Below are 22,050 nucleotides of genomic sequence, written 5' to 3'. Positions count from 1 at the left end.
ATTTGATGGGCATCGGGCCACCGCTGTAGAATGGGGTCATGTGTTCTGGGGCCTAAATCAGTAGGACCTCCAGAGCCACCAATCAGCAAATTGTGGAAACTCGGTGACAACTGAGTGCTTCCCTCTCCACTTGCAGTTTAAAGGAGGCGAGGCGCGGGCCCCCAAACTACACACCTGTGCAGCCCCCAGAAGAAATACCGCAGAAGCTGCTCCCCAAGTCCAGTCCTTTCCGACCTTTGCAAGTGAGTGGGGTCGCAAGTGACCGCGCGGCCCCGCCCCCCAGACCGGCCGCCCGCACTGAGCACGCGCGGCCCGCGGGCCGGAGGTCAGCTCGGGTCGCCCTCTGCCGCGGCCAACGCGGCGTCGGGCGGCCGGGCACTGTGACGCGCGGGGCGACCGGCGGGGCGGGGCGGGGCGGGGCGGGGCGGGGCACGGTGAGGCGCAGCCCGGCGCGGCGCGGCGTGGGCGCGCACGCGCCTGAGCGCGCGCCCGTGGGCGGGCCGGACTCGGCGCTTGCACCCCCTTGGGCAGCGGCCAGGCGCCCGCTCCGCCTTCCGCTTCCGACGCGCGGTCGGTGGAGCCGGTGTATGTGCGGCAATAACATGTCGGCTCCGCTGCCCGCCATCGTGCCCGCCGTCCGGAAGGCCACCGCCGTGGTGAGTGCGGCGCTGGGGGCCTCGCGAGGGGTCGCGTCGCGGGCCGGTGGGCGGCGGGCCGGGGCTGGGACGGGGCGTGCGGTCCGGGGGGTCGGGCGTCGTGGTGGGCGCCGCCCGGCCGGGCTGTGTGCGGAGGGGGCGGGGTCGCGGCGGGCGGGCGGGCGGCACCGAGGCCCAGCGCCCCCGGCCCCGCATCCCCCGGGCCCTGCGCGCGGATCCGCCCCGGGACCCCGGAGGCACCCGCTTGAGTGGACGGCGCCCCAACTCCAGGTGGCTCTGGAGCACGTTGCTGCCTTGTCTGTGCATGAGGTAGATGCCTTGATTGTGTCACCTTGCACCCCTGTCCTCAGTTAAAGAAGTTTGAAGATTTAGTGTCCTTTTCGATCAGAGGTGCTGTTCCTTAGGAAACTTGTGCGTGAGGATCTCAAACTTACTTTTAGCCGCCGGAAAGCTGCCTTTTGGGATGGAGAAATTATACTGTACGCGTGAGAACTTTCATGGTTTGACCCTAAAGAGACAAAACGATTTTTCTTGGAATGTGATCATTTGCCCAGAAGCCTTTCTAACTGGGACCTCTTTAAGTGCTAAAATCCCACGTTAATTATCTTAGGAAATGCACCGAGAGACGTTAAGTGCTTTTGCCCCTTACGCGAGGTCTGTAGAGATTGATTAACTTGCTGAAGGTAGTGTTCTGTGATTCCGGCCTCCACCTTAACTGGGGCTCTGGAGTGTGTAACATTCCGCTGGGTTTATTTAGGCATTGCTTACTCATTGTTCCTCTTCCGTTCTAGGTGATTTTCCTTCATGGATTGGGAGACACAGGGTAGGTACCATTGTTAGTACCCTAATGAAACGGGTCATGCAACTCTACACGAGCAAAGAATTCTAGGATTGTATAAAAATAGATTGATAGTCATATTTGGTACAGTCCAGTCATGAGATAGAATCCTTTCTTTTTTTGAAAACCTCCAGAATTTTCCCCTCATGCTCTTATTTTGTCATTCTTCACCTCCTCTGTCTGGAACATATTAAAACTGCAAACTCCTCCTTGAGTTGCCGTGTGTAGTGGATACCAGAGATGGGAGGTATGTTTGTAGAGATGCAAGTGACAGCTTTCCAGAGGAGGTAAAATTTCAGGGCAGGTTGAGAAGAGCTAGTTGATTTTGATAAGTGAGATAATAGCAATGTGAACATTCTGAATGAGAGCTCCGATGTTCCCTTAAAAGAAAAAATCAGTTGAAGGGCAGGGAATGCAGCTCAAAGATTTGTTTGGAGGCTTATCAAACACATTCTGTTGTGCTAACTGTAGCCACATGGTTTATCTTTCACTCAGTCTCTTTCTATATTGAGAGCTTTTTAAAATTTAAATCAGTGGTTATCTGTTTGAAACTTCGATCAAATTATTGTTATAACATTGTTACAAAATTGAAGAATTAGAGGAAAAGTGAAGATAAATTTTGATAAGATAGCCAAGAAACTATTAAATCTTTGCAAGGAGGCACTGGGCCAGATTAATTCTTGAAAGTGATTCCTAATATCCTTTTATGCCTCCCAAGTAGAGGTACATGACACATGCCTTGCATGGAGTTATGGGAAAGGTTATAGGACTGTTTCTGGCCATCAGGTAGTCCTATGAAAAGGACAGACTTACTTTACTATTTATTTATTTTTCTAAACAGAGGTTTTAGAGGAGCTCTGTTTTATCACCAAACCCTTCTTGATGCTGAGACCCAGGGAGGATCTAGTTCACCTGTAACTTTCCCAATAAAGAGAGCTTCAGGGTCTGAAGAATCAGTCCAGGGGGTAAAATCTTCAGTTGTAGAAAGATTCTCTGTGGACCCCAGTTTAGCCAGATTCTTTAGACCAAAGTTAAGAGTGAAAGTGATGAAAAAAATGAACAATGTGAGATTAAAAACACCAAGAGCAGCCATGACATCTTGACTAAGAATTAAGTTTATATAAAGAAGTAGAGGTCTCCAGTTCTGACAGTATTTACTTTGGGGGAGGACACGAAAGAAAGCTGACGCTAGATTGCTTCCATGAGCACATGACGAAATTCAGAACCAGCCGATCTGACAAGTGGCAATTCAATGTTTGAGTTACTTTTTGGAGGACTAAAGTTCTTTTGTCAGGTTACCATAGAGGATGATAGGGATTAAGCGACTCAGCTATGGAAATGGGCAGCTTTGCCTTTCTTGGTTAAGGTTCTTTTTTGCAGGACCAGCCAAGGTGTGTGCTGTCTGGGAACTTGGGTCTTGCAGTCTGTGTTCTCATGAAAAGTCTCTGATGGCCAAATAAGATTGGGGGACCCTGTATAATTCTATATTTTCTCAATTCTAATATGTCATTTCCCCCACATTTTTATGTTACTGAGATGGGTATTCATCTTATGATATGTGTGTTTATTGTGGTGGTGATTTTTTTTTTTTTATAAAAGGCTTTTTTTCAGTGGTGCCACTTAGATTATATCTTAGTGTCTAGGAAATATGATACGGCATAGTCTCCTCTAGAAGATTTACTGGGTATGCACTAGCATGTTTAAAGCTCTGGAAAGTTCTGCAGGAAACACATCTGACCACAAAATTGTTTCTATGCATAACATGTATAATAAAATGTGTTAGTTCAAACTATATTGCCTAAGATCAGTTTTCCTTCCAAAATAAAAACAGCTTGTCTTATGATTATGAAAATGTTACATTTGTCTTATAAAAAAAATTCAAATACACATATGCTTGAGAAGAGAGTGAAAAACAGTTGAACAACCCAGAGATACATATTTATTTTTGATAGCATTTTAAAAGTGTTTTATTTTGAAATGCTTTCAAATTTATAGAAGGGTTGCAAGAATAAAACAGATTCCTTAAAACCTTCTACTCAGATTCACTGATCTCTATCGAATATGTTACTGTGTTTGCCAAAACTTGGGAGAATAAATTGCCGATGCCATGATTCTTTATTTCCAGACTTCAACATGTATCTCCTAAGAACAAGCAGAGTCTCTTATGTAACCACAGAAAATTACCAAATTCAGGAGATTCAGCGCCATTTAACATTGTTATCCGGTCTAGTCTGTCGTCTAACAGACCTTGACAGCTGCCCCAGTCGTGTCCTTTGCAGTAATCCTGTCCACCTGCACTTCCATCCCAGCCGCACTGCGCTGAGCTGCTGCAGCTCTTCAGTCTCTTTTAATCTGGAACAGTCCCTCGGCTCTTTGGCGTTCGTGACATGGACGTTTCTGCAGGGATCAGACTGGTCCCTCCATTTAGGTTTATTTGACATTTCCTCACGATGACGTTCAGCTTGTGCATTTTTGGTACGAACACCATGTACATGGTACGGCCTGTTCATTGCATCACGTCAGGAGGCACGTGGGACGGTCCGTCCCATTACTGATGCCGACCTGGATCACGCGATAAAGGTGGTCTCTTTCTTCCTCTGGGTCTCTCTACGGCACCTACTCTCCCTGTGTAGGTAGAGTGAGTCGTGGGGAGATGCAAATCGTACATCAGACTTTCACCTGATATTTTTCGTGTCTGTGGATGATTCTTGCTGGAGTAGGTTGTTACTGTGATGTGATTTTCTAATCCTGCCACTCCTTTGATGTCTATTAGCTTGCCCCTCCCCACTTGTGTAGTTTGGACTCACAGATTTACTTCGAGGGTTACATTCCCTCGTTGTGTTGTCATGTAAAATTTTTAACTACTTCTTTTAAAATAACTTCAAATTTACATGAAGGTTGCAGAAATAGTATTTAGAGGTCCTTCTGCCTGTCACTCAGATTACGCAGTTGTTAACATTTCTCACACGCTTGAGAATAAGTTGCAGACATGTTGCCTCATGACTCCATAGAGCTTCAGTGTGTATTTTGTAAGTACAAGGACATGGCCACTTAGCCATGGTATAACCATCAATCAGGCCGTTAACACTGATCTGTAGCTACCATCACATCCACCAGCCCCACTTGCCTTTCCCTGGGTTGACCCAGTGGTGTCCTTTCTGGGTCCAGGATCTCAAGTTAGATTGAGCTGTCACGTCTCCTGAGGCTCCTTCAGTCCTGAGCAGTCCATTTTCTTGTCTTTGGTGACCTTGACACTCTTCCCCTATGGGCCAGTTCCTAGGTAGGATGTCCCTCAGTTTGGGTTTATGTGACGTCTCCCTTTCGGCAGGGACACCGCAGAGGTTGCTGTGGTGGTCCTGGGACCACACTGTGTTGATTTTTGTGCCTTTGCTGATGATACTGTGTTTCATTATCTGGTTAAGGTAGTGTCTGCCAGGTTTCTCCACAGTAAAATTAATAAATATAATTGCACTTAAAAAGTGTTTTGTGGGGAGATACTTGGATTTTATGAAAATATCTGTTTCTCACCAATTTTTCACCTGTGGATTTAGCACCCATTAACGATTGCTGTCTGGATCTGTTATTGTGATGGTTGCCAAATAATGAATGCTCTTTTAAAAAATTCCTTCATTTGGTATTTATTTGTTGGCAGTCTACAGTATTATTTTCAATCCTCTCCTTATTTGACCTCTCAGTAAGATCTGACCCACTTAACCACTTCTGCCTTTGAAACTTTGTTTTGTAAACTTTTACAATCTGGCCTAGAAAAATCTCACACAGATGGGCGATACAGACCAGCGAAGCCTGGAATATACGGAGGGGAGGGAGGGGTTTCCATGAAGAGGGCCTGGCTTTCTCCTTCCCCGCTCCCCTTCGTCAGAGCTGTGCTTTCCGGTGTCACGGTCAGCTGTGAGGGGAGGGGGTGTTCCCACGCAAGAAGCATGACTATGGGTGGGGCACCTGGGGGGAGGCAGGTCCCAACCTGCACTGCTGGCCCAGAGTTGCCAGAGCTGAAGCCAGCTTTCTCGCGGAATTACGAATACGGGAAGAGGGACCAACTAGGAAAAAGCCTGTGGTGTTGGGCTGGAATCGAGGAACCAGTGTACGCAGACTTTTTAACAAGTTCCCAGACGGCAACACATTTTCGAAAACCACTGGACTGAATGAACTGTTTGAGGCCACACTTCTAGATAGAGACAGAGTTGGGGCTAGAACCCAAGACTCCTACTCGTTTATTATTTACTAAAGTATTTTCCTTTGTTGCTTGTGCTTTTGTCTTCACGTCTAAAAAACCATTGCCACGTCCAAGGTCACAAAGATTTTTGCATGTTTTCTTCTAGGAGTTTTATAGTTTGATCTCCTACGTTTAGGTCTTTGCTATATTCTGAGTTAATTTTTGTACGTGGTGTGAGGTAGGAGTCTAACTTCATCCTGTTGCACGTGGGTTTCCACTTATTCCAGTTACTTTTGTTGAAAAGACTATTCCTTCCCCATTGATTTGTTTTGGCACCCTGTTCAGAAATAAACTGACCATAAATGTGAGGGTTTATTTCTGTATTCTCAAATCTATTTCATTGATTTGTATGTCTTTTCAGTGTCACAATCTTTATTACTGTTGCTTTGTAGTAACTTGAAATTGGGAAGTGTGAGTCCTCCAACAATACTTTTTTTTCAATATCGGCTGTTCTGGGTCTCTTGAGTGTCCAAATGAATTTTAGAGTTAGCTTGTCAGTTTCTGCAAAGCCAGCTGTGATTCTCGTAGAGATTGTATTGACTGTGGATCCATTTGGGGAGCACTTCCATCTTAAGAATATTAAGTCTTCCAGAATGCAGGATGTCCATTATATAGATCTTCTTTCATTTCTTTCAACATGTTTTGTACTTTTCACACTAAAGTCTCACATACACACACACACGAACCCACATGGAAACACACATATGCACATGCATGCACCCATATATAACTTCTAGAATAGTGCCTGACTCAGTGCAGTGTTACATAAGTGTTAATGTTCATAATGTTATTAAGTTTTCTGTATTTCCTTAACACTTTGGGGGAAGGTGGATTAAAATAGAGAAGTAGTTAATAGAAAAGCATTTAACATTTATTTCAAAACTATTTAATCCAAAAAGGTCTTAAGTTACCTTTATTTTACCCTCTAATAGAGGTAAAATGTGGAAAGTATCAGGTGTAATGTCAAGTGTAAAGACACAGGGAGCTGTATGTATGTATAGTATCATTCCATTCTTGTGAAATCTGTATCTATTTCTCAAGTGATATGCATGGAAAAAGTTGGAAGGAAATACGTAGAAAGATTAACAGTTTATTTCTGGCCAGAAGGATTTTGATGACGCCTCATATTCTGTTTTGACCATATATATGTACATATACGCATAAGGAGAGAACGTTAATTAAAGTTACTTTTTCAACTTCTTTTCTTTTTTTGGCTGCGTTGGGTCTTCGTTGCTGTGCGCGGGCTTTCTCTAGTTGTGGCGAGCGGGGGCTGCTCTTCGTTGCGGTGTGTGGGTTTCTCATTGCGGTGGCTTCTCTTGTTGTGGAGCACGGGCTCCAGGCGTGCCGGGCTTCAGTAGTTGTGGCACGTGGGCTCAGTAGTTGTGGCTCGCGGGCTCTAGAGCACAGGCTCAGTAGTTGTGGCGCACAGGCTTAGTTCCGTGGCATGTGGGATCTTCCCGGACCAGGGCTTGAACCCGTGTCCCCTGCATTGGCAGGTGGATTCTTAACCACTGCGCCACCAGGGAAGTCCCATAGGTGGTTATTTTTAATGGTGTAGTAAGCGTGGAGAAATATCAGACAGCTGCTTTACTTTACTCCTCTGAGAATTTTTTCTTCATATAAAATGAATTATATCATGTCTTGCCTACTTCGTTAGGCACATTGTTGGGAGGTTATAAAGAGATTAAAAAATGTGTTTTATAAATTATAAAGCCCAGTGAAGTATATGCAAGAGAAAACACTGCTCTTCAGGAATCACGAGAGATCATTTTTATCCGCAGGTGAAGCTGAAATCATAAGCTTTGGGTTGTTTCTAGGTTGGTGGTGGTCTTTTAAGGGGTTGAAATTTACCCTCACAGATTTACTCTTCTGTTATTAACTTACTGGAATTTAAAGCAGTATCTAATGGCATCATTCCTGTGGTTTCTCCACCAGGCATGGGTGGGCAGAAGCCTTTGCAGGTATCAGAAGCGCCCACATCAAGTACATCTGCCCGCACGCGTAAGTGTTTTCAGTTTTCAGGCTTGGGATTCAGAGTCTGGAGAGGAACAATCGTGATAGCTTTACTTTTCCAGCAAAGCATTTGAATATAATTAATTTTTATCTTTTAAATGTTCAGCTTCAAAATAAAGATTAGTAAGTTCTGTGAAACTAAAATGTGTCCTGGTTACGTTGAATTTTTTTCTTATCCTTTTTGTTGAGAAATTTAAAATAATGCTCTCTTGGAGATCAGATGAACTCACAGCCAGAAAAATTTTTGTAGACATACAAGTGCTGTTAAGTTCTCAGGACATCCATGAGCTGTCTCTGAAGGGGATTTACCTATCAGGTTTGGGAGAAATCTCCACTACCTTGAAAACACGCCTAAATTTGATCAGTTCGAGGCAATGTGATGCAGCGTGGAAAGAGCACAGACTCTGGAGACTGTTAGGTTTGGTTTTGAATTCTGAAGACATTTGTCGGTGTCAGAAAGAAACTAGTAAGTTTTGAGCAAACTCAGAAAATCACTCAGATGAGCAAGTCTTAGGTCAAAGTGTGCTGAGAAGCAGTAGCCATGAAGAAACAGGTGGGGTGAGATACATGCTGATAGCTTAGTAATTCATCCTCGGAAGTGGTCGTAGCAGCAGAGTCGATAAATGTGAAAAAGGAAAAATACGAGATTATGTAAGAAAACATCCCCCCTCTTTTTATCCTGAAAGGGTTGCGGTGTCCTTATTAATCTGACTCATGCCAGAGACAGAATTCTTTTTTTTTTGTCTTTATTGGAGTATAATTGCTTTAAAATGTTGTGTTAGTTTCTGCTTTATAACAAAGTGAATCAGCTATACATATACATATATCCCCATATCCCCTCCCTCTTGCGTCTCCCTCCCACCCTCCCTATCCCACCCCTCTAGGCGGACACAAAGCACCGAGCTGATCTCCCTGTGCTCTGCGGCTGCTTTCCACTAGCTATCTATTTTACATTTGGTGGTGTATATATGTCCATGCCACTCTCTCACTGTGTCCCAGCCTCCCCTTCCCACCTGTGTCCTCAAGTCTGTTCTCTGTGTCTGCAAGACAGAATTCTTGATGGTGTTGGAATTTCTGCTACACTGTTATTGGCTCCAAGATTGAATTTAGTTTAAGGCTATTTCCCAACCTAGGGAAGTTTATGTTTTCGTGGAAATTTTGCTAAGATTTTGTGACCTCTAAGGTAAACGTGTTTCATGAGTCAGGAGGATGGTGGTGAGATGTAGTTAGAGTGTATTTGGTTTTCTTTCCTTTTGTACCTAGCTGCATTCAGGTTGTCCAGCAAGTTTTTCATCACAGAATTGAGTTGGGTATAATGGACACTTAGGCAAGACTTATATTTCCCTTATTTATTTAGAGGTCTCTTAAACAAGCAGGTACATAGCTAAGAACTAGAAAATAAGCAAAAATATAATTTGAGCCTATGGGAATTGATGTCACCATTCCTGTGCAGTAAGTTGCTTGTGTCCTTAGCCCCTTAGTCAGAGTCTCAGAAATTTCCATCTGTCTTGGTTACTGTTTTCCTTCTCGTGTCTGGTTTGAAAGTATCAAATAAAGATGTTGAAGAAGGAAGATGTTGTTTATTCGCCAAGCTTAGTCCATTCCAGCTGCGGCTCTGTCTTGAGAACCATTTGGAGGGTGTGGAGAACAGAATTGTGCAGGTGTACGTGCAGTGAAGCAGCTCATCTATTCAAATTGTAGCATTCAATTTTGTGAGAGCCTCAAGTAATCATCTTCAGTTGATGGAATTTATCAGGTTTTGTACTTTGGTATACTATACTTATTTTTCCTTTTCTTTTTCTTCCCCATGTAGACCAGTTATGCCTGTAACGTTAAATATGAACATGGCCATGCCTTCTTGGTAAGTAAGACTTCACTTATTCAATAAGAACTTTTTACTTATACTTTTTTTTAATCAGAAGTGCTTTTGCATATAGCAATTTTTAATTAATTATTTTTAAGTTGCAAAGTTATATAAATTTAACCTTCATTCGACTATTTCAGGTTTTATATGTTAGATTTGGGGTAAATCTTAAGGAGTTGCACCAACAGGTAGAGAAACAGGAGAGAGTGGGTGGATAGAGATACTGCAGAGAGCACCTCTCACTGCTTGATAAACCTTTGTTGATTTCAGTACCCAAACGTGTTCGTGCGCCCGTGTGGCATCCACTCTGGTGAAGCCGTGGCCTCTCCACCTCCCACCTTCTTGCCTTCCTGGAGAGCTGGCCAGTTTTTAAGGAAAGCAATTCCTGCTGAGCCCTCTCGAGACATTCGTGATGTCAGGCATTCCCTGTGTGCTTTACAGTCGGTTCTTTGTTCTCTGAGCCACTTACAGACCATGCTTTCTTCCTGCTGCTCTGAGATCTGCCGTCAGGTCTGTTCAAAACTGATGACTTTGACACCTGATTCCTATTTCCCTTTCCCCTCTAGCTCCTGCTACCGTCTTACCTTTCAGGTGACTATGGGATCCAATGTCAGTGACCCATTCACAAGCCTTGACCGGCTTGTCACTTCCTGGACTCTTCTCTTTCCGCTGACGTTTTCCTCTCGCAGCTTCAGGCACCCACAGCATCCCCTGGGCTTTGTCGTCTAGAACTGTTGCATCTCTGAAGGCACGCACTTCAGACCTGACTGTCAAGCGTAGTTGTTCCCCCTGGGAGTTTGCTCCCCCGTCTCTGCACTGCCTGTTGAGGCCTCCTGGGGACCCCAGCCTGCCGCCACCTTGTCCCCTGCTTGTTCCCACTCACCTCGAACCCACCCTGCACCCTCGTTTTCATCTGCTGGACGTTGCCCGGCAACCCTTGCGCCCCGCCCGCCTTGGCCTGGATTCCTCCCCCTTCCCGCTCTGGCGCGACTCCTGCCCGGGGCAAAGCTTCTACCTCGCGCTGCCCGAGACCACAGTGGAAGCACCGAGCGGGTAGCGAGGTAGTCGGGGCCAAGGGAGATGCACCCGCCTCCGGCTTGAGGTCGCTGCAGTGCGTGGTGACGGGTTTTGCAGAATGTGGATGGAGGTGGCCTGTGTGCAGTAGGTGTGGGCCGCGCGTGCGCAGGTGCCGTGGTGAAGTAGCTCTTTCCCGACGGCCGACTTACGATGCACTAGGAGGGAAGCGAGGGGCTGGCGTTTATTCCAAAGATCTTAGGGCTGTGGTTTGAGACTCCTGTCAGGTGTCAGGTTGGACTAGGTCATTCTCCAGGTGTTTCTACCTTAAAATTACATGGTACTGTGACTTTTTAATACAATCTGTATCTAGTTGGCGTGAGGGGAACTTACAGGATGTCACATTCACGCATTTAAGTTGACCGTTTGGCCTCCAGAGACAGTTTTTTTTGTTTTTTGTTTTTAATATTTATTTGTTTATTTTGGCCACGCCGGGTCTTAGTTGTGGCATGTGGAATCTTTTAGTTGCGGCATGCAGACTTCTTAGTTGTGGCATGTGGGATCTAGTTCCCTGGCCAGGGATCGAACCCAGGCCCCCTGCATTGGGAGCACGGAGTCTTACCCACTCGACCATCAGGGAAGTCCCCAGAGACAGTTTCATTTGAGTTTAATGTTCTAGAGAATATCTTTGGTTAGCCTTTTTTCTCTAAAATTACCATCTTCTTATCAAGAGTAGATATTCTTAGAATTGAATGATTCTTTTAGAATTTTGCCTTATTTTCCAGGTTTGACATCATTGGGCTTTCACCGGATTCACAGGAAGATGAAACTGGAATTAAACAGGCAGCAGAAAGTGGTAAGTAAGAAAAGTTTTATAGTAGATTCAGTCGTGCTGTTGTTGTTGATGAAATACTACATACTATGTAAATGCAGGTGGTGCTGTCCTTCCTTTCTGATGGCTCACTGTCTTGTTTGACTCGTTAATTATGGCCCGTGAAGGTGAGGCGTGTGGGGAGGAACGGCACTTGTCAGGCTTGAGTGCTGTCGGATGCGTCGTTTTGCTTTGATTGACGCAGGCCAGTGGAGAAAATCGCAGCATGTTTGATGGCTGTGGCCAGTTATTGTCATTGAAGAGATTTGAAATAAGGACATAGATAAGGCTACCAATGATGTCATGATATATAATGAAAATTATGGTAATGGTTAGTTTTAGTGAGGGGCCCCTGCTCGAACACTACTGGACCTGCCAGGCGATTCCTATAAATCATCTCACTGGGCACTCCTGTAACGGTATGAGCTCTGCTTTGCAGGGTCTCCAGTCACGTCCTCGCTTATGAACATGGTAACCCCGCTTACTTGTGGGGTGAAAGCATAAAGAACACTAACTTACCGGGAGAGGTCTGGTTTTAGCCCATGCCCAGCAGTACGTGTGTCTTTGACTCGTATGTACTGCAACATTGACAAGTAGACAGCGCGGTGGCCAGGCCGGCCTCCCTCACGACCTGGGTGATGACGTGGTGGCCTCGATGCAGCACGCCTGGCTGTGAGGCGTTCGTTACAGACGCGAGGTGATAGGTACCCAGGGAACCCTGCACGGTCTTCCTATTTTCACATTTGTTGGAAATTTTCAAAACTCATTTAAAAACCAAAAACGGTAGGTAGGTTCCTTTTTAAAAATCTTTTTATTTTTTAGAAGAACTCTTAACTTTAAGACAGGGAAGATGCATTCAAAACATATTGGATATTAAGGAATGTCAAACCAAGGACACTGACTTTTAGGACCATCGAAAAGTGGATCAATGCTACACTCCTAGAGCTAGGGTTTTGTCAACATATAATAGAGCTCGTGTCAGGTCTAGGGGTGGGTTGTCAGGGAGGGTGGGCCTTGTGGCGCAGACGGCCAGGCCCAGTGGGTTGCAGGGTGAAAGTCCCTTCCCCGGGTAGGGTTGGCCCGTGGCATTCTTCGTGTCTGACGTGATGTCTGATTGGAGAGAATCGGGTTGAGGCCCAGAGTTAGGAATGAGGGGTGTCTCCATTTGGGGCCGGGAAGATGTGCCCGTGAACAAAGAAGAAAGGGCTCGGGGTGCGTCCAGGGCTTGGAATCAGGACCCGTCACTCCACAGCTGACTGTTGTCACCATACCTGGTTTAACTTTATCTCAGCGCTTGGTGTAACCAGAGGAGTGAAGCCGTTTGAAACGGAGGGAAAGTGGCCCCAGCTCCCTGCTCCTCCCCAGCGCAGGGCTGCTGCTGCCCACCTGCATCTCCTTTCCCGCCCAGGCCCTGCGTCCCCCTCAGTAAAGCCTCAGGCTTCTCAGCAAGGCTTTCACCTCTCTACTCCTGTCCTCTCCTCTAGCCCGTTTTCCACACACTCATCAGGGTACCGCTTGCTTTTCAGCCTATTCTAACTAAGAACTAAATTTATACAAAAAGAAAAAAACGTTTAATTTGGGCTTTGGGGTTTTTGCAGTGTTCTAATAAAAGCAGGGTTTTGGTAAAAAGGAAATATAAAGTTGGCAAGTTTCATCTTAAGAAGATGAAACTTACACATATGTCAAAAATGAGAGGAGATAAATTTGTAAAAGGTGCAGTTATCAAAAACATAGTATTATAAAGAAAAAGGAAATTCTAGGAGTTAATCAAGTAATACAGTTAATGATGCATGTCAGAGTATTTTGCAGAAACAAAAGAATTCATTTGATTTTTCTCCCGCATTGTTTATTGGCTATAGGGAAAAGTATACTGTGCCTTTTTTTCTTTTTTTTAAAATAATATAGTGAACTGTTTAAACACCGTCAGTCACAAACCATGTAAACTACTTAACTACCTACGATTTTAAAATAACAGCTTTTAGGTACAAATGCCTATGGTTCATTGAAGAGAAAGAACTGTAAAATGTATATGAGCAGAATGGACCATGGATAAAGGACTATCCGTACCCATCTGTTGATGCGAGAAAAGACTTGTTTACAGATTATGCAACAAATAATTGAACAGTTTAAGTTTAAGTAACAGCTGCAAAATCTTGAGTTTTTGAAAATCCATTCTAGTTTTGTATTTTAATAGAGTGCTCCAAGTTTTTCACTTGTTTTGACCTTTAATGTACTTTGTGGTTTTCTGTTATTAATTTTTTTCCTATTTAAATTATATCAGTGGGCTTAATTTTGAAAGTATTGGTGATTTAACTTTTATGTTATTTTTAGTAAAAGCTTTGATAGACCAAGAGGTGAAGAATGGCATTCCTTCTAACAGAATTATTTTGGGAGGATTTTCTCAGGTAAGATAAAAGTTTGGGTGATATGTCGGCGTCATCAGTATATTTATCTAGAAGTCTGTAGTTTCCATCGTTTTTCTATGGAGGAGTCCTGTTTTTAGAAGATGTTCTAGAATCTGATATATTGCTTACTGTTAATGCTGAATTAAGTTTGAATGGACCAGAAATAATGATTGATTAATTAGAGAGTGTGTCATGCTCTTTTCCTTTTTTAGTTTTCTCTCTTCAGTGATAGCCTTCACCCTATAGAGTATGTCTTGAAAGTCAATTTTTTAAGGAAACTGATTGGAACCTGGAATGTATTTTTCTAAAATAGCTAGTACACATGCAGTTAGGCCTGAGTTAACACTCTGTACCTCTCTGAACGAAACTCTGCCTAAATGCAGGTGTAAGTCCCCTTCCCAGGAGCAGACGAGCAATGGAATAAAAAGGTCGAAGACAGGAGAATTCCTTCCCTCTGTTTGTCACAGATTCTCAGTGGTCGAGCCCTGCGGACTTCCCCGTAATCCCAGTGGGGTGAGATCAGGGTAGGGACTCCCACAAAGCGACCCCGGCGCAGGGGCCGTGCCGGCCGCTTCCTGACCGCCGCTGCATCTGTCCTGGTCCCTGGGTCGGGGGTGCTTCAGCCGCACCCCATGTTCAAGGATCCCTCAGTGGTTCCCGTTCTTGAGTAGATGGTGGGGTCGTCCTTGGGAGGGGAGCAGAGTCAGTCTTGGTAACAGCACGGGTCAGAGGGCACGCAGGCCCCAGCATACGGGTGTTGTGAGCTGGCGGCCAGTGCTCCAGAGGTGTCCGCCGCGGGCTTCTTCTCATGAGTTCTTGTTTTGGAAAGTAATACCAGTTTAAGACCAGATTTTGGTCCTACGTGTTTGCTGAGGAGGAGATAGTTACTCTAGGGGACTTCCCTTGTGGTCCACTGCTTAAGACTCCGCGCTCCCACTGCAGGGGGTGTGGGTTGGATCCCCGGTTGGGGAACTAAGATCCCATTTGATGCATGGTGCAGCCAAAACAAAGAAAACAGTAACTATAAGTTCGGAACTTCCGTACGGCATTGTCAGGGCAGCAGCGGGCTCTGCTGTTGGCTGGTTGGGCAGTCGCTGTGGTCTCACGACGGTCTTCACCGTGGAGAGTCAGGTCCTTGTGGACACGGCGGGGCGTGCATGTGTTTCTACCAGTTTGCCTATTGTATTGGGCATCAGCCACCCGCTTCGATTTTTTTATGAATGGCGTTGAGAACAAGCATCACTCCCGTTGCTGCCGGCAGAATTTGTGTCCCACTGACTTTCCCTGTTGTCTTTCCAGGGAGGAGCTTTGTCTCTGTACACGGCACTGACCACACAGCAGAAGCTGGCTGGCGTCACCGCTCTCAGCTGTTGGCTGCCCCTGCGGGCTTCCTTTCCACAGGTGCCTGGCGCACGCCTGCAGCGCGGCGTCACTGAGCGGAGGGGTGGCAGATGATGTTGAGGACACCGTCACGTTATGATTATTAATAAATTTAATTTTTTAAAGCAGTTTCAGGTTCACAACAAATTGAGCGGCAAGTACAGAAGGTGTCCATATACCCGCGTCCCCGTCCACGCACAGCCCCCCATCAGCATCTCACAGCACAGGATGCATTTGTTTTAACCAGTGAACCTACGGTGACACGTCAGTGTCACTCAAGGCCCGTAGTCTACATCAGTCACCCGTTTTTAAAAAGAACTGCCGTAGACTTGTGTGATGTACTATCGCTAGGCTTTACCTGTATACTGCACTGTCTCTACCGTGGGTTGCATGGAATAGAATAAGAAATGAGTCCTTAAAAAGAGAAAGGAAGAAAGGGAGGGAGAGGGAAGGAGGAAGGAAGCCCTTACTGTCATAAATTCTATATTTGAAGTCTTTGGTACATTTTAAGATACATATCAAAATTAGGGCTATTCTTTACACATAGAAATGATGTTTTTGAATGCCCAGTATGTTCGTTGCTTGGTGGCAGAATTCTAGTGTAGAATGTAATTTCTAAATACTCAACAGTATAAAGCAATATATAGTACACATGGGGGATGCGGGTGTTATTTTATTTTCAAATTCATCCTTAAACCTAGGGGGTTTTTCTTATCACTATATAGTCACCCTTCGGTGTCTTGCACATAGTAAGTGCTGTTTATTAACTTTCTTATTCAAATCAAATAAGAGGGACTTCCCTGGTGGCGCAGTGGTTAAGAATCCGCCTGCCAATGCAGGGGACACGGGTTCAGTCCCTGGTCCAGGAAGATCCCACGTGCCGCGGAGCAGCTAAGCCCGTGCGCTCGCTGCAACTAGAGAAAGCCCGCGTGCAGCAGCGAAGACCCAACGCGGAAAAAAATTAAAATTAATTAATTAATTAAGTAATTAAATACACATTCTTAAAAAAAAATAAAATGAAAGAATCAAATAAGAGCTGCAAAGAACATGACTCAGCTAAAACATACTTCTTGTGTCCAGCCACCCGAACGTATGATTAGGATACAATGTGTTTCAAGGAACTGATTCATTAGGAAAACATACAGTACAAGGCAGGGTAATCATATGTCCTATAAAAGTCTAAATAAAGAGATGGGGGGGTATAAGGATGGGAGGAATTTTATTTCTGTGGCCAAAGATAACCTGTAACGTGAGCAAGCACATGTCGTATGTGCCGAGCATGACGCTCCACACGCTTGGATGAATGACCCTATAGTCCTGTTCTGTTTTCTGCAGGGTCCTATCAGTGGCGTGAATAGAGACATTTCTATTCTTCAGTGCCATGGAGATTCGGATCCTTTAGTTCCCCTAATGTTTGGTTCTCTTACTGCTGAAAGGCTAAAGACATTGGTAAATCCAACCAACGTAACCTTCAAAACCTATGGAGGCATGACGCACAGTTCATGTCAACAGGTAAGTGTTTGGAAGCAGTGACTATAGGGACACGTCTGCAACTGTTTGCATGTGATATTTTCAAGATAAATAACATTTGACTGCTTGGGGATTTAAAGAAGTTAATTAATGAATTCACATTGAACCATAGGTTAGTAGGACTTAGATCAAAGTTTATGCAACTTAATTCAACAGACATTCACTAATTTCTTATTACATGTAAACACTGTAAATAATTCAAGGACAAATAAAATCATTTCTTTGTTAAAATCTAAAGTAGTTTACTTAAAATGAAAATTTTGAATAGGGAGAAGGATATATATCCAAGTAACTATATAGAAAGCAGAAGGTGATATGTGTTATATTAGGAGTTTTTTAAAAGTGCTCTGAAAAACTGAGACGGGTGATCGTAAGAATGAGGGTTGTCAGGATAGGTTTGGAGGCTTGAAAAGGACTAGAATAAAAATCAATTGCTAAGCTTTGAGACAGTCCAAGTTAACATTTTTTGCACCTGTCAGCCTGGCGAAATCATTTGCTTTGGGACAGAGAAGGCAGGTAGTAATATGACTTATCCAGAAAGATGGGGAACCTGGGATTCTAGGCGTTACTGAGAACATAGTTGAGCCCCTGATGATGCATTGAATCCAGAGAGGGCGACCCGCCGGGTACCAGGAGGGAGGGGCTGAAGGTCCAGAGCAGTGGTTTTCAAAGCACACCCGCCGCCCCCCCCACCCCACCCCCCACCCCTGAGCTTAACAAACACACAGATGCCAGGACTCCAGACTCGGTGCCTCTGAGTCAGCACACTGGGGCTTCAAGGGGCAGACGCAGGCGGCTGTGTGTGTGTGGATGAGACTGTTCACACTGGAGAACACTGGAAGGACGGTTCGGGGCAGGACGGGACAGGAGGTGGAGCTGGAGGAGGTGGGGTCGCAGTGGGGGCCACACGGCGGGTGAGACAGGCCACCGCCGTGCCGTGCCTTCTTTCTCAAGTGAGGAGGCGATGCGGGTGAAGGTTCCTGCATGCTCCTGTGTGGGTCTAGCGGTGGCAGCAGGAGATGTGTTTGAGGGAAGTGAGAAAGCTGGGCCAGACGCGGGAGGTGTCGAGCAGTTTCCTCTGTGGTGGATTCACCTCTGCGTCTCTCCAGGCCTGCCTTGGGGACCTGCTCCCCTCAGCCTCAGCTGGCTGGTTGTGTGTGAATCCTTCAGAAAGGCACAAAGCATCTGGTACTGTTGATTTCGCATCTCATTCTAATGAGGGAGTGTTAGAAGCTGGGCACGGACACTTGGTTGACGGCAGTTGTGTACATACCGAGTCTTCTCTGTGTAGTTATTGTCACTTTTAGACCCCCTTCCTCTCCCCCCGCCACCCCCAGTGTTTTATTTTGTTCAAGCAGTGCAAATGCAGACCATTTTCATAGGACTTCATAATACGTGAGAGTGATCATTGAATTACGATAATAATCATCGTGGGAAATGTCTTCTAATTTCTATCGGTGCCTCATTTCTTTTTCACCACTTTTATATAATTGTAGTAAAAATGTGGTTTTGGTTAGTGGTATTTAGTAGGGATTTAGTTTCTGATTGGTGTAACTGCATATTAATAATCCCTTTATTCCAAACAGGAAATGATGGATGTCAAGCAGTTCATTGATAAACTCCTACCTCCTATTGATTGACGTCACTAAGAGGCCTTGTGGAGAAGCGCACACCAGCATCATCGTCATAGAGTATAAAGTTTTTTCTGTGCCCGATCTTGAAACCTCTGATGTTTGCAGTGTTAAAATGTTTTGCAAATACACACCAATGACACAGACTAAATAAATCTCCTAAATAGATAAATTTATGATCTTTTAAGTTTCTATGTATGTATTTGTATAACATGATGCAGAATATATTAGTATTAAGGTAGGTGAAGCAGCTAGCTTCTTTCTCTCATATGTAATTCAGCAAAATAATAAAATACTGTAACCAGATTTTTTATTACATCACTTGAAAATTATTAGTATGCTTAATGAAAACCTGTTCAGGTATAAATGAGCAGTTAAGACATAAAAAGTCTATGCGTGCTGTGACTTAAGACTCTGGACTTACTCCCAAATTACTTAGTCACCATGCAGTATCTGTATTTTTATATATGTGTTCATATGTACTTAATGATTATAATGCATAATAAGAATGAGGTGTTATTACATTATTCCTAATAATAGGGATAATGCTTCTAAGTGTCAGTAAAAAGAAATATTGCTGTCTTCAATTAATGGCCCTCTTATTTTGGGGACCAGGTTTTTCTTTCCTGAATATAATTTCTATTTAATACTCTTTTTTCCTCTCTAGAAAAGAAAAGTGTTCTTTCTTCTTTTTTATCCTTCATAACAGACCAAATATTGCCTACTTGCCATGGACGTCTGCTGTCAATACGTGCTGTAATTTGACATTCTGAATCACAGATGTGACGGCACTGAAAGTGTATTTATACTTGTAGAAAGAAGCCAGGCATCCCTTCAAAGTTTCTACACTACTTCTTAAACTGGACCTTTGTCTGCAGCTTAGGCCTGCAGAGTTACAGGTAACGAGGATAATTCTGTGGTTGTATTTTTCTGTAATTAACTGAAAGAATAATTAGGTCATATTCTAGTATGTTCCGAAATATTTAAGACTGATCTTACAAACTGTCATTTCTAAGATGATTTGTTCTAAGATGATTCTCCTCATAGCGTAGAGTTTTAGTTTACTTATTTTGCACATATGTTTGAAACCGACTGCTGTAGGAAATGAACAATCCATTTGAAAAATTTGCTTTACTTTTATCTGCCAGTGGACTTATTTGAAATTTTCACTGTAGTCAGAGAGGATCTTTTTAAGTTAGTTTCTGTGCAAACATGAAAGTAGCAATTATTTGATTTTAAATAGATTTTTCAGATTATTGGTTAACATTATTTGAAAACAAGTTTATGGGTAATAAAAGTTAGTCAGAACTCAGTACATATGGTGTAGTTACCACCCAGTTTAATATGTAGCAAAAATGTACGCCTGATATTTCTGAACTGTTGTTAATTTTTCTGCTGTATTCCAACCGACTAGAACACCGTTAGGAACGCATCTTTATAAATGGGTGCTACTTGATGATGGAAATGATTTCGTATGGACAGTGTAGGATGTTAATAATGAAGCCATACGTTTATGTCTGGATTTACAATTTTTAAACAATCATTTACTAAGTCATTTTGCTTTTATCTTGAAGAATGTAAACTGTTGTTTCACTTACACAAATCAGCAAGATCTAATTTATGGCAAGAAATATATTCCATTGAAACGTGCTGTAACGTGGGAAAATGTAAATCTTTTTCACGGTTTCTATCAATGTGAAATAAAATGTAATTCTGACTTTTCTGTGACTGGCTCTTTGGAATATGATTTTTAACATTTGCGTTTCCTTGGAATGGCTGTCTGTAAGGAAAAGGAGGAAAGCGACAGTGTAATCCCAGGAACACACATTGAGAGGGAAGTTTGATGGTGGTGTGGCCCCCGCCTGGCTCTCTCCAGGCGGGGCCCAGGCTTCCTATTCCTCAGTGTTATTAACAAGCTGAACAAATCTTCAGTTTGATTTTCAGTGTTCCTAACCTATTTAAGAAGTTTGGTGTTTTGCTCTGTCTTTTCCTTCCATGTAGTATTCATGGGATTTTTTTAAATTCGTGTCATAAATCAGTTATCCAAGTAGTTTCTTCTCCTTTTATCTCACTGCTGATTTCTAACTCTTCCCAGGAAGGAATCCCGTCTGTTCTGCCTCTTAAGCAGTCCTTCAGCTTCTGCTTTTGAATAAAGTGACAGCTCCCCTTTTTGTGAGGCTGCTTGTTCCATTTTGGGGTTGCCCTCCTGGTAAGAGAGTTCTGTACTGTAGTGCTCTCATCAACAGCTCTTTTTTAGATTTATCCTTCTTCACAGCAGCATCATATTTCACGTGATAATCTTTGATTTCATCATCCTTTTGAAACTCTTGGTTCACAATCAGATGTGGTCAGAGCATGGTATTGTTTACGTCTGTCGACAGGTAACGACAGTGTCTATGTATGTGAGTCATTGGGAGGTTTGCCTACTGCTGAAGTTCTTCTTATTGCTACTTTTTAGAAGTAGATACATGACACCCTCCTAACAACATACCATTTTATTCGTAAAATTTACTAAAAAGTGAAAATTTGTTTATTCGTTAAGTACTTAATATATTCCAGGCAGGCACTGTACTAAGCATTTTATATCCTTTACTCATACAATCTTCACATCAACCTTAGCTTCATTTTACAGAAGAGGAAACTGATCCCTGGAGAGATGAACTGTTTGCCTGTGGTTACAGAGCTATTATGTGTAAGAGCCAGGGTTCAAAATGATGTGCCTTAATTACTTTGTGGTCCCCTGCCTTGCCCTGTGCCCCTGTGAGGTAATTTAAATGCTTCTAAACATAAATAAATGAATAACTAAATAAATACAGCACAAACTTATATTTCATATAATTCAAAACACCTAGAAATGCTAAATAAACCAGGGTAAAAATCAGCTTGCCCTAAAGAAATTGCATCCTGCGGTACCCAGAGAGAACTCAAAAGGGACCTAAAACCCACACGGCACACTTGACTTGGGGTGTCTCAGAAATTACTCACCGTTATGAAGCTAGCACCCTTTTAAGGGCTGCGCTCTTTGTCATATGAACTGGAAAAAAGTCTGACTGCCAGGAAGCGATGGGGAAGCTTGTCTATTTTGGCTTGGGCTCTGAATGAGAGAGAAGGGAGCTCTTCACTTGAATTTGTTTAACCAGAAGCTTGTCCTCATAGATATTTGGATTTTGAATGTATACTATTAATGTGGCCTGGAAACACATAAGCTTCTAAGTTAATATCAACAATTTCCTTGGGGACTTCCCTGGCAGTGCGGTGGTTAGGCCTCGGCACTTTCACTGCTGGGCTTGGGTTCGATCCCTGATCGGGGAATTAAGATCCAGCATGCTGCAAGACGAGGCAAAAAAAAAAAAAAAAAGAATTTCCTCAGACTGGCTCTGACCCTCGGGCACCTGGAAGAGGCAAACAGATTCTTTTTATTTATTTATTTATTTAGGCGGGCTTCTCATTGCGGTGACTTACCTTGTTGCACGGGCTCTAGGCACGTGGGCTCAGTAGTTGTGGCTCACGGGCTCTAGAGCGCAGGCTCAGTAGTTGTGGCACACAGGCTTAGTTGCTCCGTGGCATGTGGGATCTTCCCGGACCAGGGCTCGAACCCGTGTCTCCTGCCTTGG

At 43.9% G+C, this 22,050-nt stretch overlaps 1 protein-coding gene across 6 annotated transcripts; it reads left to right on the top strand.

The window, feature by feature from the left end:
* The first annotated feature begins 504 nt into the window (after window positions 1–504).
* On the top strand, window positions 505–20,153 carry LYPLA1 (lysophospholipase 1). 6 transcript variants are annotated; one of them, XR_009536425.1, is made up of 10 exons: window positions 505–656; window positions 1,448–1,479; window positions 7,664–7,729; window positions 9,555–9,602; window positions 11,405–11,475; window positions 13,822–13,895; window positions 15,195–15,296; window positions 16,611–16,787; window positions 18,392–18,496; window positions 19,146–20,153. XR_009536425.1 is itself a non-coding variant. In XM_060127940.1 (10 exons), the coding sequence occupies exons 5-10, from the start codon at window positions 9,562–9,564 to the stop codon at window positions 18,443–18,445; spliced, it is 519 nt and encodes a 172-aa protein (XP_059983923.1). In that variant the 5' UTR covers window positions 560–656; window positions 1,448–1,479; window positions 3,620–3,969; window positions 7,664–7,729; window positions 9,555–9,561; the 3' UTR covers window positions 18,446–20,153. The 6 variants fall into 6 exon arrangements, 4 of the variants coding, with proteins under 4 accessions (XP_059983919.1, XP_059983921.1, XP_059983923.1 ...); XR_009536424.1 differs by having other exon boundaries at window positions 19,104–20,153; XM_060127940.1 differs by adding an exon at window positions 3,620–3,969 and having other exon boundaries at window positions 560–656; window positions 18,392–20,153.
* The last annotated feature ends 1,897 nt before the right edge of the window (window positions 20,154–22,050 follow it).

This window comes from Lagenorhynchus albirostris, chromosome 17 (assembly GCF_949774975.1).
Source record: "Lagenorhynchus albirostris chromosome 17, mLagAlb1.1, whole genome shotgun sequence".
In the NCBI taxonomy this organism is placed as follows: Eukaryota; Metazoa; Chordata; class Mammalia; order Artiodactyla; family Delphinidae; genus Lagenorhynchus; species Lagenorhynchus albirostris.
Note: the sequence above shows the minus strand (reverse complement) of the source record. Positions and strands in the feature narration are given on the sequence as shown.

What these genes read in the sequence shown, in the direction of transcription:
- LYPLA1 (XM_060127936.1), top strand. Translation starts at nt 588, where the DNA reads ATGTGCGGCAATAACATGTCGGCTCCGCTGCCCGCCATCGTGCCCGCC. An exon ending in TGCGGGCTTCCTTTCCACAG is followed by an intron (nt 15,297 to 16,610) that starts GTGCCTGGCGCA and finishes TGTTTTCTGCAG; the next exon opens with GGTCCTATCAGTGGCGTGAA. An exon ending in CGCACAGTTCATGTCAACAG is followed by an intron (nt 16,788 to 18,391) that starts GTAAGTGTTTGG and finishes TATTCCAAACAG; the next exon opens with GAAATGATGGATGTCAAGCA.